Consider the following 15,171-nt stretch of genomic DNA (forward strand, 5'->3'; position numbering starts at 1 on the left):
CAAAATTTCTGTAGCAGAGAAGGGGGGCACTCAAACACGTCATGGTTGGCAGGGGGGTTACTCGAAATTTTGGAGTTTCTAAAGCAATTCCTCCGACCCCCCCCCCCAGGGCCGTAAATAATGACGGCTCCCTAATGGTTGAGATTGACCCTTGTTGACAATGAAATTAGTTGATTGTAACACCGATTTTCAGTAACACTACGATGACGTTGATAGATAGTGACGTCGACACTGATCGGCAGTGACATTGATTGACAGTTTTTTTTCTCAAGCGCGGTCTCCATATCAAATTCATTGACACTCTTGACATGTACAAATCAACACTCAGCAAAATAAACGGTCTTCGTGTCATCATCAAGGCATTCTTCTATGATTTTCTTGTAGGTATTACGTCATTCACAATCCCATGAAGCCAAGACTGTCAAAAGGTAAGGTATTGTTGATAACAGTGCTAACCTGGATTGTTTCTGTGGCGGTTAGTTTACCGACACCACTCAACGTCACAACTTCTTCAGGAATTGATAAATATGGCAACCAAATCACGGCCTGCGCAGAATATTGGCACGACAGAGTGTCGTCCAGAGCATACATGGTATTTCTCTCCATTGCTGAGTATCTGCTGCCTATGACCGCAATGATAGTTGCCTACTGGATGATCGTCAGGAAAGTGTGGTTTAGGAAGACACTTGGTGATTCTACGGATCGGCAAAGAGAACTTGTCTGCGGCAGTCGGAAAAAGACAATTCGAATGTTAATCATAGTGGTAGCATCTTTCTGCCTATGTTGGGGACCTTATTATGTTTATAATATCACTGTTCATTTCAACGAAGAAGTTTTCGTGGAACATGATAACAACTTCACTGCATTTTACGTCGTTGAAGCTATTGCTATGAGTAGCTGTTTTATGAACACTATTGTGTTTTTTCTGATGAATGAGAATTTTAGGAGAGAGTGCCTCAGTCTCTGTGGAAAACTGCACTGTGTCAAGCTGACATTCTATCCAAATAGCGCCACAAACGCCAGCTTTGTAAGAAATGTCACGCGAACAAGTGCCGCCAAGGCAGGCACGCTTGAAACAAATCTTTGAGTGGACCACTCATATGTTGATATGCTAAAACTTCTATCATTGTGTAACGGGTTTTACATGGACCGAGCTCCTTGCCTTAAAGGTACTATTGAAATGAAATGGCGACCCTTCGAGTCTCAGATATTACACGTGGTCATTGCTGAACGTCTTCTATGAAGAAAATTTCATTTGGAATAGAATTTACCCCTTATAGAAATGTAGGAGCGAAATATCAGTGCCAAACATGGAAATTATGCTGCATTTATTCCTGAATATTGCGAGAACTTTTTTCACAGAAACCAGTGCTACACTCGACAGCAGTAGAATATTTATCTATGGACAACCAGTTTGTTTGCAAATGAAAACCATTATTTGGTATTCAAGACTATAAACAGACCAAAATATTTACCAAAAACCCTTGTAAATAAAATGTTGATTTTGTACGCAATACACTGACACATTGAAGAGATAAGACTGTCTTGTTAAAATGCGGAGAGAGTCCCTCAGCTGAGTCATTATTGAGTCATTATTGAATGTATGTACAAGTCATGTTGAAATGTATAAAACAACGTTATTTAACTGTTAGATATCATCTTTTTGTTAATCATCGTATGTATATACATATATACACATATATACCCATGCATGCACGCATTATTGTATACACGTACGAGTCATGTTAAATTGTATAAAACACCATTATTTTACTGTTTGATATCGGTCTTCCGTATTATCTCTTTTTATTAATCAACGTATGTGCACACACATACTCATATACACACATATATCTGCATGTATACCATCTGCATGCTTGCATGCATGCATACATACACGCGCGCGCGCGCACACACACACACACACACACACACACACACACAAATGACGGAACCTTTTTGGTGAAAGACGGTGAGATGAAATATCTGTATTTGTAAAACAATTTGTACAACATATATAACTTTTGCCGAATGTCTTTGAACATTTGAATAGCAAAGCCAAATAATATTTGTTAACAGTCATCACGTCTAGTATTCTTGACTGAACTCGTACTGTTTTATCGAAATTTAGATTTTATGGTGAATTATGTAATCATTATGTTTTAATTTAAATTTTCTGAAAATAACTATTATTCTTTGTTGAAAAAGAAATTCAAATTTTCTTTGAATGTTATAATTTGTACTATTCGGGATTTACGAATTGATCTACAGGATAATGAGTGAAATCTATTTAACATTTACTGATTGTTCACATTTACTCTTTGAAAAATTGTATGACTATGTATGTGTTGATGAATATGTGTCAAATAAAACTATCAATTTTTCAGGTGCGTTGATGCTGACTGGATTTAATATGCATATGAAGACTAAATTATTAAAAATATTTATATGATAATGCTCAGATCCGTGTGTAAACATTTAGGACGTACAATTATACTACGGTCTTAAGTAGTGTTGAAGTTCGATAAATAATATTTGTTTCGGTGGCGACATTTTGATCATCTTTATGTAATTGCTGGGATACGTCTACATTCCCGTCGGAAGGTGACTGCCAAGCAAGGGGTGCAAATCAGAAAAGCTACAAATGACCAATGCCAATAAATCCACAATATTAAACAAACGCTCTGAGTTGGTTTCAAATCGTCGCCACCGAAACATATATTATTACAAAGTACGTCCAAATCATATAAATGTGAGGAAATGTAGTTCTATTTGAGAATTGCAGGATGCATGAAACTAAAGTGATAGATTGAAGTGTATAGATGCCCTTGCAACAGTGCTCGATGCTAAAAGTAGAGCGTTATAAATAATACAATTTACTTCAAGTATAACGTAATTATATCCATTCATTACTAGTAAGTTCCATGCATCTATCAATGTTCAGACCTGAAGATTGCTACCGATGGTAAAAATGTCTCTTCTGGATTTTACATTTCAACGTGGAGGTGCGACAGACAATTCAAACACTTTTTAGTGTTGATGAATTCTCGACTTTCTGAACGACTCGAACATTTTGGGAAAAACAAAACAAAAATAACGAAAGGTTAAACTTACAGTATAACAGACATGGTTGGGCCATATACAAATGTATCTGTGCTGACCTTAGCATTTCTGAGAAATCCTGGCATCCCAATTTCATAGACCACTCATTTGTTCCATAAGACTGATTTTTACATTTGAAAACATGTAAAGTAGAAATAAAAACAAACTAACAAAGATAAATTTAAATGAAGAGTACAACTACAAACGAGCATAAAACAAAACTCAGCACGTACTGTTGTTTGGTTTAATTTAAAGCCTTCATCATTATAGCTCTTCGGGTTGTCCAGTTATTCGTCTTAATTCGTCAATTTCTTCGGCAACCTTCATGTCGTGTCTTTTAACGATGTCGTAAAGAGTACCCCACGTCGGTGGCGCTGTTGCACTTTTCCGACTGTCATGTAGCCACTCCGATATCAATGCAGCAGCCGCTTCAGCATTGTTTGGTTTCGAGTCAGGTACCTTTAAGGCATCACTCTGTATCCCAACGTCCTTTGCGATGACTTGCCAGTATACTCCAAGTTTGATTGCAATGTACTGGATATCAGATTCGGATATTACATCTGACCGTGAACGGGAAATTGAGGTCACCATCAAACCTATCAGACAACCATATCACATATTGTATTTCCTAACATTATTACAAAATTAAGTTTTTGCGAAGATATTTTACATTCGAGTGTCTGGTAAAACATGAGTAAATGTGTTTGTGTCATTTATTTTAAATACGGTCTACGTTCATGAATTCATTCTTTACTTACTTGCTCGGGGCTCACTCACACACGTTTTGTTTCATTTACATGGCCTACTTTGTTTATTCATTCACCATTACTATTCGTTCACTTTCATTCACGATATCATTCACTTTTTCAATCACGTATTCACTCCCACATTTAACAACAATGTCATTTTCTTACCAGATTTTTGCTTTTCAAGGACGTCCAATCTTTCCTGCATGTTACCACACTTTTCCATCGTCCACTTTTTCAATATTTCAAATTCTTCTCGAAGATGTTTTATTTCTTTCCAGATTTCATCACCATGCAGATTTTCCAAACTTTTTAACTTCTCAAGAAATTTTTCAAAAGTTTCATCTTCTCGTCGTTTATCTGTATAATTGTCATTTTAGTCTCTTTTACTCATTTTACTAAATCAGTTCTCAAAATTAGAAGAAACACAAATTAATCAAGATCAATTATTGGAATATCTCATCGGCAAATATCCTTAAACGTTATTTAAAAATCTTTCCAACTAATTGATCATGCTAAACAGTGAATGGAGAATGAACATTCTGCACGCTGCGCATCGACATATTACATAAAAATTTGGTAAATTCGCAGACTATGTGTTTCATTGAAGATAACATCCGACATTGTGCACAATTTTCATTCTATACACGGTAAAACACGAAGCTAAACATTCCATTCATGGTCAAACACATCGATCATTAGTCACAACAAAAGCTGTATATTGGTCAGTGATTGGTGATGCATTGATTCCTGCCAAGTGTAACACACAATCTCTGGGTGTTCTTCTCGATTCATGTCTTTCTATGAAAGTCACGGTCAGCTTGATCTGTTGATCCTTTGTCTTTCACGTTCGTCGCATTGCCCTCATCTGTAAATATCTAGGACTACTACTGAACAGCTAGTTCATGCTCTAATAACCTCCCGTATCGACATGTGTAATTCTCTGCTGTACGGTATACCTCAATAGTCAATTAGCTATATCGAGCACATACAAAACATTGCTGCCAGGATTGTTACCTTTCAAATCGTCATGCTCACACTACTCCAATTTTACAGGAATTGCACTGGTTGCCAGTTCATCAAAGGATTACATTTAAAATCTTGATAATAACTGCAAGGTGCCCCCAATGGTTCTGCCCCCGAATACATGTATCTCACCAATGCGTAATCTACGTTCGGACAAGCATTTCAAGTTCTGTTCAGTTAGAGAAGAATTAGGAAATACGGTGGCAGGGCTTTTAGTGTTGCTGCTCCCAAATTGTGGAACGCTCTTCCACTCAACATTCGTCTGTGTTCAAACTTTGAAACTCTTTAAGCTTTTGCTAAAAACCAACCTTTTTAGATTTACTTTTTAAGGTTATGATTGTTTCTATTTTCTTTTATCTGAAATTTCAATTTTGTAGACTTTTAAAAAATGTTTTGATTTGGGCGCTTTATAAATATATTATTGTGTTGTTGTTGTTGTTGTTGTTGTTGTTTTTGTTGTTGTTATATGCAACAGAGTATAATTTAAGATGTAGCATGCGCTGTTTGTATATCTGAACCCTCTATGCATGTCTAAAAAGCAAAGACCAAAAGAAGTTTGTGATATTCATACTCAAAATTAAACAATTTGAAATCGAAATTTAAGAATTTAGATAGGTCTTTAGATCACAGCAGTCTCTATATCATCGAATAAATTGTGAAGTTAACGGTCTTTAACTAGACATTGCATGAGACAATGTATGCGCTAAATTTAGCCAAGACGTTGTAAGTAGACATTAAACATACCTCTTTTTTCAAGCTGGTTTAATTTGTCGACTATATTTTTATAATCTCCTTTGAATTTTGCAAATTCCTGAGTGAGTTTTTGAACTACATTTTTAAGTTCCTCTTGTGATGTCTTTCCGGTGGCGATAGCTGTAGGAAACAAATAATTGCATTTTAATCAACCCAAATAACTTGGGGCTGTAAATCTTGTCACACTCCTCGATGTTCTTGCTGTTCAGTCATCGAAAACACCAAAATATTCATATCTACAGCAACAGGTGCCTCATTTCAAATTAAGGATGACGTCACTGCAAAATCAAGCAAAGTTATATATGCTCTAACCTGTAGGACATGTCAAATTCAATATATCGGGAAAACATCTTAACCATTTCACAAGAGACTTATTGGTCACCGTTCAAATATCAAAACCAACAAAGTCGACAGATCACGGTATGTCGTTCCACACTTCAGGATACCCGGACACACCATCATTGACAATACTCTTTCAGCTACAATTCTCTGCCTTGTTCGTGGTAATGATCCAGAAACTATACAAAACACCTGGAAAGTCTTTGGATTTTTTAGAGCTGGGACAATATATCCAAACGGACTTAATGACTATGAGCCACCAGGCATCCAAAATTAGCGTTGTCAGGTGACTTTTGTGATTTGCTATGCAGGCATGCGCATTACACCATGCTTTGTTCTGTTTTTATTATCATCAGTGCTTGACAAAGGTGTGCTAGTCATACCGAAACGTCGTCGTCAATCAAACGTTGGCATTGGAAATCAGGTAGACTTTGAACATCTCATCAGTTCGTAAGTCACTACAAGTGTATACATATATATATATATATATATATATATATATATATATATATATATATATATATATATATATATATATATATATATATATATATATATATATATATATATATATATATATATATATATAAATCCAAATCTTGATTTAAACATGCGAAACCGTACTTTCTTATAAACATCCGTAAACACATACCAATATCTCCATCGTAATGTCATTTACACAGTAAAGTCTCATGAGCAAATTACCAACTACCTTGTTTCAAATCTTACAAGAACATTCACGTTTTAACATACCTGTTTCAAGGAGAGCTAGTCTATCCATTTTCGCCTTGAGTTCATCTAATTCATGTCTGATTGTTTCTTTAAAGTCGGATAACTGCTTGGTTATTTCGTCTCGTGTAACATTTCTCATTTCTTCTGTCATCAATTTAGTTTGACGAGTCATCATATCTTGCATAGCTGCTAGTAATACTGTGGATTAAAGAGTGAATATGAAACTTCAACTTCAACTTCATTGTTGTACAGTGTTGTACAGTGGTGCTATGATGGCCAGTGATGTACAGTGGTGCTATGATGGCCAGTGTTGTACAGTTGTGCTATGATGGCCAGTGTTGTACAGTGGTGCTATGATGGCCGGTTTTGTACCGCCTCGATGGTGACCAGTATCAAAATATCCTTTCATTTAAATGAGATTTTTTCGAACACATGTTAGATTACTAGAAACGTGATTCACTTTTGACTGTAGTTAAAAAACAGAATGACAGTTTTATATCCATCGCGGTTTCTTGAATAGTTTTGTCTGGGGAAGAAATAGTACTATGAGACTCTAACACCAGGTGTAATGATATAGCCATACATCTATTGTTTTAGTGACAGTCTAAAGAGTGTAAAGGAATAGCCATCATTTTAAATCAAGTGACCCCTACCACTTTGTGCTATATGTATAAGAAACCCATGACAGTCTCTTGCAGTTTTTCACTTTCAAATGACCAAATATCTATCGAAGAAGATATTCAGTTTGTTAATCAAATATACTAGGCGAGTAAGCCTGCCAACCAGTCGTCATGCGCACGAGCAGTGCGCACCAGCCTAAATCTGGGTAAGCATAGCGGTGTCGACTGTTATGTTACTGTCAGACGTACACAAGTGCAGCATTGATGTAAACGTGTCTGTATGAGAGGGATTATTGAATTTATGTGTGGTTTTTACAGATGTAAAACAAGTCAAGCATTATTTACCTTCCGTACCATCCTTCTTTGCGCGGGGACTTGGCGTTATTGAGGCTGGAAAAATGCAATATTATATTAGTATTTAAGAGACATTCTAACAAAAAAACTCTGGTACATGTTGCACTGCAGTTGGTAGAGTATGTCACCCAGAACACAAACACTTGCAATAAATCTTAACAACTTTATTGTTCATAAGTAAAAAAGAATGAAGTGTATGTAAGATAAAAGTTGAATAGTTCTCACGCGAAAAGTAATTGTTCCTTTGTATACTTTGACAGGGCTCACTTGTAGAGTCGACACGCATCATTGTCGCTTTGTTTGTGTCGTTAACCGAGTGCGTCCGTTGAAATGAATTCATAGGACCTAAATAATTTACCTGACGGTGCTTGTGGTGTCTGACCTGCTATACCCGGTTCTAACAGCTTCAACACAGTACTGTCTTGATTCGTTCTCTTCAAAACTTCGTACAGCTTCTTGTATCCATCCTTTTCTTTCTTGAACAGATCAAGAAGGTAGGCTACCCTTGCTTCGTGTTTCCTCATCTATCATTGACAAACAATGAACCAAAATACAATATTGCTAAACAGTTGCTTGTAACTATTATGTGTTAGCAATCCCTCGATTTCTTTAGTCTAACGGAATCGAAATTTCGCTCAGGCTATATATGACATGTATTTGTCGGTTCTAGCGATAGATTGTTCCATTCATAAATGTTTCTTTTCTCATTTACCAATGAGATTCGATCAAATCTACAGGGCAACCACGATGTCAAATACAAATTACGGCAGCTATCATCGCAGTACTATAACGATGGCTGCCATAATTTGTGTTTGACATCGTGATTTCGTGAACGTAGGCGCGTCTTTCTTGCGTTCTGCAGTATCTTTGTTTTGTCAATCTCTGTACACAAATAAAATACATGGTTTGGAGAATAATGACTTATGTTGATGAAGGAACTGTCAAGGATATGACACTGTACATGGCTAACACTAATGACATGATTGTTTTGATCAAGGGAGCCGTCATTATTTGCGCCCTGGGGGTTCGAGGAATCACGGGGGGGGGGGGGGTCACTCAAAAAATGAAAGCCAGAAGGGGGTTGCTCAAACTATGGAGAGGAAAAAGGGGGCTACACAGATTTTTGGGAAATGTACCGAAGCATTTAGTGCAGTTATGAAATAGTACAAAAAGGAAAATATTGATTAAAAATGGTACATTTTATAAAAACATTGTACAATTTGATATATTTGTATACCATATAAATTTGACTATCGTCACAAAACGAGCAATTTCCAGTATTTTCTGACAAAAATGGTATACTGATCAGCATGTGAAACATCTACTCTCTATTTCTGGGGCACTGATTAGATGGGGAGAATGTGTAAAGAAAGCTAATTCCACAAAGTATACAAAACATTGGACTGCCTCAATATCAAACCCACCTTTTATTACAAGAAAATAATTTGTCATAGTCCAAAAATACCTGAGCGATAGATATTCCTTGTATCTTTCAACCAAATGTAAATTTAATCTCTACATTAGATTTTTGTTTTCTTTGTCATGTATATTTTCTTGGTCCTCCTTGATACAAGTTTTGGCAATTTCTTGCTAAACACAATTGCAGAAACAGATTTTTGGTATCGTAAATGAATAAATTGCATAAAATGCATTCTATCATCTTAATGACCATTTAATAAAGTATACTCATAAATAAATATAAAGCAAAATAAATGCTTTAACAGAACAATAAACATTAACTATGGAACCAAGTAATAAGGACCAAAGTACAGTATGTGTTTATTACATTGTATATCTCAAAACTTGGAAAAGCATCCCAATTAATAACCATTTTGACATTTAACTATACCCATCCAAATTAAACAATCCTATATGGTTTATTGGGTGAGCTGTCATATCTCTATTTTGTTCATTTTGTTGGTTTCCCATTTTCAACCATCATGAGGCAACTGATGATAATCTAGCAGGGTAAAACAAGGTTTGAAAGGTCTTTACCATTGCTGTATCCGTAAATCATACAAATCCATGAATTGATGTTTAATTTTCCAAGTTGTTGGGGGGAGGAGGAGTCAGTCAAAATTTTGGTACACAAATTCATATTAAATGGTTGGCTGGGAAGATTTCTGAGTTTCCAACGTAATTCTCCAACCAACCTCCCTGGCCATTAATAATGAGGGCTCCCTAATTTATGTATTTTGTAGTGTTTGCCAATTTACGCAGAAACCAAAATGTAAGAACAAAGATGAAAATGAGTAAGAAGAGCTTCGTGAATTCAGATTCATGATATGAATTAACATCTGAAAACAGTCAAGATATCCCCAGGTTAAATCACTACTCATTTTGAATCCATCCACTCAAGCGTGTCAACAATTTTAATGCAAAAATAGTATCAATCTATTGTTTATGAACAATGAAGAGATATTGAAAGCGTTAGTATTTGCAGTACAAATGACAAACGGGAAATTAATGTTAGCATTCTTAGGACACAAGCAAATGAAATATTTGAAGTAATATATTACTCACATTGAGTGACACTATATCAGCATCGCTGATTATTTTAGGATACAGCTCTCGTGTCTGCCTTTGCAAACGTTCAACATTTATGTTTTTGCTGAAATACTCAAAGTTTTCAGAGAGAATTCGTTTCTGCTCAAGATCCATTTCAGGGAGATGTACGTCGCTAGAAACCGCCACCAGGAAGAAGAGGACAAACTGTAATTTCTTCTTGGATGTCTTTCAATAGAATTAGATACAGAAAACTGGTAAGTGAAAAATCAGTTATTTCAATAATTACTCTTTCTCAGAGACGCACGTAATTGAAGAAGGATATTTTATGGAGCACGGAATAAACACGCGACTCCGAGAGACAATAATACTGTAATTCCGCTTCATCAAACAAACAAACATTAGCTACATAGATGGCTAGTTATAGCTAGCTAGCTAGCTAGATAGACAGATACATACATACATACATACATACATACATACATACATACATACATACATACATACATCACTGCAAATATCTTAATAGCGAAACCAACTGATCTAAAAGGTCACTCAGCTTGCGCATGCTCACCTTTAGTCAATTTGCAAGATACTCGATTACCGCTGGGAACGCAAACGTGGAAAGAAAAGGCTATCCAACCGCACCACAGTGAAAGAACGATGGGAGGACTCAGAGTAGCGAATAGTATTTGTACTAATTCCTTTGACGATACTCACGGCAACTTGCGTCTAATATTTTTTGTGAAGTTATACCATAAGAAGTCAAACTGTGGCATTGGTGAATAAGAATTTTGCAATCTTGCACACAGTTTCTTGCGACCATTTTGACAAAATATAATACACAGACATACCATACACCAAATAACCTGCTAAGCAACTGAGCATTTATGTTGTTTAAAATCTTTGTCGTTGTTTGCCTTCCATTGTTAAAATGTAGTGCATACCAAAGTTGCTTGGCACTGCCAAAACACCGAGGAGAGTCTGACGCTACTGGACGACACATGCAATCTGTAGATTTTAATTTTGGTCATAGATACCGAAATGTGTAACACTTTTTGAATTGCAACCGTTGACTCAACTCTATACAAAAAAACTTTGACCAGCACTAAAGAAATGAGGTTAAAATTTCAATGCACGAAATATTACATAAAGTTTTCAGTGGCGTGTCCGCTGGCTTTGCTGTACATGACATCTTTTTTGTTAAGAATAGCTGATCAAAGCATCGTGTCACCCACTAAGGGAGCTGTCGTTGAGGTCTCATCACAAGTCTGACGTCGTCGATTTAGCTGACCTATAGCTTTCCATGTGTTTAACATTTCAATAACATTGATGTTATTTCACAGATGACAAATGTACCGCACTCAGTTAAATGAACAAAAACCCGCTCTTTGAACATTGAACAATGTGGTGAAGTAGAGTGAACAGCACCACTAGCTGTTCGAAGGTAAACAACAAACTTGTATATTTTATGACTTTCCAAGTATTTGTCATTTCAATCGTTTATAACTTCCAGGCTCGATTTAGATGCATTTTTGAAACGATAGATCTGGTCGGCCCACAGAATCGAATTCCCCTCAGAGCCACAGAGAATCAAACATTTGTATTTCCATTGCCAGACTCATCATACAAAATAAACATACCGTGATATTGGCCACATTCCAATTAGCGAAGCTTGGGTCAAACTTACCTGTTAACCGCAGATGACTTAATATGAAAACAATTGATCTTTGAATAACACACGATCTTGTTTTAGATTTTGCGTAAACTTGCTATATTAAGAAATAGGCTGTCCTGTATAAGGTCATTGATATCCTTTATCTGGCAGACATAGATTATGGAGGGTGCAAAAATGCCGTCTGGTGCGGTAAACAGCGCTGACTGCTTTATGGGAAGGAATCTGCAATCTTGGTCAAAGGTCGTTGACTTCATTGTTGAAGAGACAGACAAACGAACCCTTTACTTGAACAAGCTTAAAGGGAACGCATAAGTATGTATGAACTAAGCGGCAATTTTGAAAACTCTTGAACCAACTGTCTGGTTGCTATGATACAGTATGATAGATCTGTAGTCCGGGGGGGGCGCTGCGTTAAAAAATGACACAGGTCATGTCATGTCATGTCATAAAGTGTTCATTGGAATGAAAAAGTGCCTCTTTGTCAACATAAGATATCACTTATATTTAACATATAAAAGTATTATGCACTGCAAAACCTTTTGTGTCTCGTGCCATTGTTCTAACCATGCTCCGTTCCCCCATCATCAATTATTTTATGATATCCGAGTGACTTTCTTTTGTTTAAAACAGTCATAATTACAAGTAAACTAAACACTTTTAAAGAAAAACTGTCTGGTTAACAAATACTGAGATGTGATATTTGCGGTTTTAGCTAGAGGTGCAGCCTACAGATGATTCTCCGGCCTTAGTCTTCTTTTCAGCCGCTTCACAATTGTATCTGAAATGCTCAGTTCTTTCCAGCTTTAGCATGGTTTGTTGAAATACATATACGGACTTACCATCGATACCAACTCGTGATAACATCAACAGGATGGTTCGGCCATAATCATGCGCATAGAAAGTTCCGGAACCGTGTCCTACTCAAAGTCGTTGACGAAAACGAGACAAGCACGACTCGAACGAAGATGTGCTCACATCTGTCAACTTGCTTTCAACCAATCAGAAATCATTTCTAAAATTCTAAAAACCCATGTATCCCGACAAACCATCGCACTATTGCAGTACATGTAACTATTCAATGACACACACGTCAACTTCTTATTTTATCCAATCAAAGCTTGACATGTGTTACAAAAGTTTCAACCAGGTAGATGTGACAAAACCTTCAATTTTGAGCCATGATACAATGGAGCTACAAATTCAAACTTTCGTAGAGTAAAATAAATTACAAAAATCTGCAAATCCATGGTACAACACAGAAAGCGAACTCTTTCTCTATGATTGGCAGAAAAACAATTTATAGAAGATAGTGACCAAACATCCCTACCTCTCATTATAATTCGGTTATAATACCCGGAGATTCCCAGAACTCCGTAGGGGTGAAAGGGTGTACTCAGAATTGCATGTTATACAGTGTAAGCTTTATGTACGCGTTTATACTGTCAGCACATAACCTGAAAACTTGAAGACAGAGATTTTCTGTTAAGTCTCCAGGGGGCGCCAAGTCATCTCACTCCGGCAGTACACTCGATGTTCTACAATAAATCCACGGTGAATTGCATCGTCATGTTATCACTTTTTCCGAAACTTTTAAACTGTATGCAAGGTGGATAATGAATGGCGTCTTTGCAGGATATGTCATTATTCTAAAGGCAGAGCATTGCTTTCAGAGTATTGCTGTCTAGATAACAATTATTGTTGTTGTTGTTGTTGTTGTTGTTGTTGTTGTTAACTATAAGGTAGAATGCGACTCGGGGACAGATATTCGGACTGTAAATCTCTTGAAGTAAGAAAATTTTTCACCTTATCGAAAATTTTATTTTTCCCATCAAAGTTATCACAGGAGTGGTGGCCATTTTGAATTTAAAATATCTGAAAATATTAGGTGAATTGATTCTATAGCACCAAACTTTGTACGGTGACCCCCTTATTTTCACTCCGTTCGCATTGCTGAAGTGTTTGGTTTGGTTTGAAGATTAGTACCCAGCATAATTTGATATCGACTTTTAATATTAACACGATCGGAACTAATTTGGGATAATTGGATCTTCACATTTTTCAAATTTTTCAAAAATGTTAGGTGCCGTATAGCTGAATGTTGCAATATTACAAATTACTCATAAAAGCAAGTGTGTAACTTAAAAAGAAAAGCAGATGAGCTTACATTCGTGGGTTAAAACGACCTTACTTCACCATCCAATTATTCCAAAGTAGTTCCAATCGTGTTTATTTAGCTTTGACACCCGGCTCGCAAATCAAGGCTCATCTTTTGTGGCTGGTAGAAGGAAAAGGGACACCTTTGTCGGCATTTTCCGATACGACAACACACTTCATCAGTCAATGAAATCAATAGATCTGTCAAATAGTCCATCAAACCATTTCTTCTTTCTATTTCTTTCATCTTGTAACTTATAAAAGTAAAAGGCAAAAAATCCAATGTCTTAAAATAGTTTTCCTAAACCATAAGGCAAGGTGGGATTCACGACCTCTTTTGTAACAGTAGTCTGTAACTCCTACACGTAATATACTCCGCTATTAGACGTCCATACACCCATGGATTCTATTTCACTGTTGGTCGAAGGTCTAGTCTTCATTCTTGTAGTTGTAATTCTGGTTACTGCATTTCAAAGACCTATATCGCTGTTTGTATTGCTAATGTAAACCAATGCAAATCAAGATTAACGCTTCCCTGATCAAATTCAATGTCATATTGTGATTCAATTACGGTTCCCGATCTATGCTATGTCGGTCTGAACATGTTGATGTAACTTATGTTGACTGGACAGATCGTTTCGTTTGTAAAACTGCACCGATGTCATCCATATTCGCTTGATCACTATATTGGCCCATTTGGAGTAATCGTTTTTGTTATATCCTGACAAAACATTGCAGGAAGCACTCCTATATCCGGTCATAGACACATAGCGATCTTCACCCATGGCTTCAAAGTTTGTACTCTACTCATTCGAAGATATTAGATGGCTAAAATATTATGGTTGAGCACGAAGATATTTACTATTATCTAATATTAGCCATAATCGCATCATACATGGTTTTCACGATGTCATGAATCTAGCCTGTCACACGGATATCTCGCCGTCACAAGTTTAGCCTGTCACGTCGGTTTCTCGATGTCATGAGTCTAGCCTGTCACATCGATTTCTCGATGTCATAAGTCTAACCCGTCACATCGATTTTACGTCGTCATGAGTCTAGCCTGTCACGTCGGTTTCTCGATGAGTTGAGTCTAGCCTGTCACATGGGCTTCTCGATGTCATGAGTCTAGCTTGACACATTGATTTTACGTTGTCATGAG

The 15,171-nt window shown here is 36.6% G+C and overlaps 2 protein-coding genes and 1 long non-coding RNA gene across 4 annotated transcripts in view; 2 read left to right on the plus strand and 1 right to left on the minus strand.

The window, feature by feature from the left end:
• LOC139131960 (prokineticin receptor 2-like) overlaps positions 1-2,388 on the plus strand; it is a 42,094-nt gene extending 39,706 nt beyond the window's left edge. Inside the window, exon 2 of the mRNA XM_070698295.1 lies at positions 385-2,388. Coding sequence (XP_070554396.1) covers positions 385-1,087 — 703 coding nt within the window. The 3' untranslated portion in view covers positions 1,088-2,388. The remainder of the gene's footprint in view (positions 1-384) is intronic.
• LOC139131961 (structural maintenance of chromosomes protein 2-like) lies at positions 1,974-12,091 on the minus strand. Of its 2 annotated transcripts, none has more exons than XM_070698296.1 (8): positions 11,868-12,091; positions 10,196-10,405; positions 8,031-8,196; positions 7,664-7,708; positions 6,720-6,896; positions 5,619-5,747; positions 4,017-4,208; positions 1,974-3,698 (listed from the first exon to the last, which is right to left on the minus strand). In XM_070698296.1, exons 2-8 carry the CDS (start codon positions 10,331-10,333, stop codon positions 3,367-3,369), a joined length of 1,179 nt encoding a protein of 392 aa, XP_070554397.1. In that variant the 5' UTR covers positions 10,334-10,405; positions 11,868-12,091; the 3' UTR covers positions 1,974-3,366. The 2 variants fall into 2 exon arrangements, with proteins under 2 accessions (XP_070554397.1, XP_070554398.1); XM_070698297.1 differs by lacking the exon at positions 11,868-12,091 and adding an exon at positions 10,752-11,026.
• LOC139131962 (uncharacterized) lies at positions 6,858-11,624 on the plus strand. The gene is made up of 4 exons (XR_011552222.1): positions 6,858-7,524; positions 7,933-8,166; positions 10,328-10,434; positions 11,524-11,624. It is a non-coding gene; the product is annotated as an uncharacterized lncRNA (long non-coding RNA).
• Positions 12,092-15,171: the final 3,080 nt, after the last annotated feature.

The sequence above is a fragment of the Ptychodera flava genome, chromosome 4 (assembly GCF_041260155.1).
Source record: "Ptychodera flava strain L36383 chromosome 4, AS_Pfla_20210202, whole genome shotgun sequence".
In the NCBI taxonomy this organism is placed as follows: domain Eukaryota; kingdom Metazoa; phylum Hemichordata; class Enteropneusta; family Ptychoderidae; genus Ptychodera; species Ptychodera flava.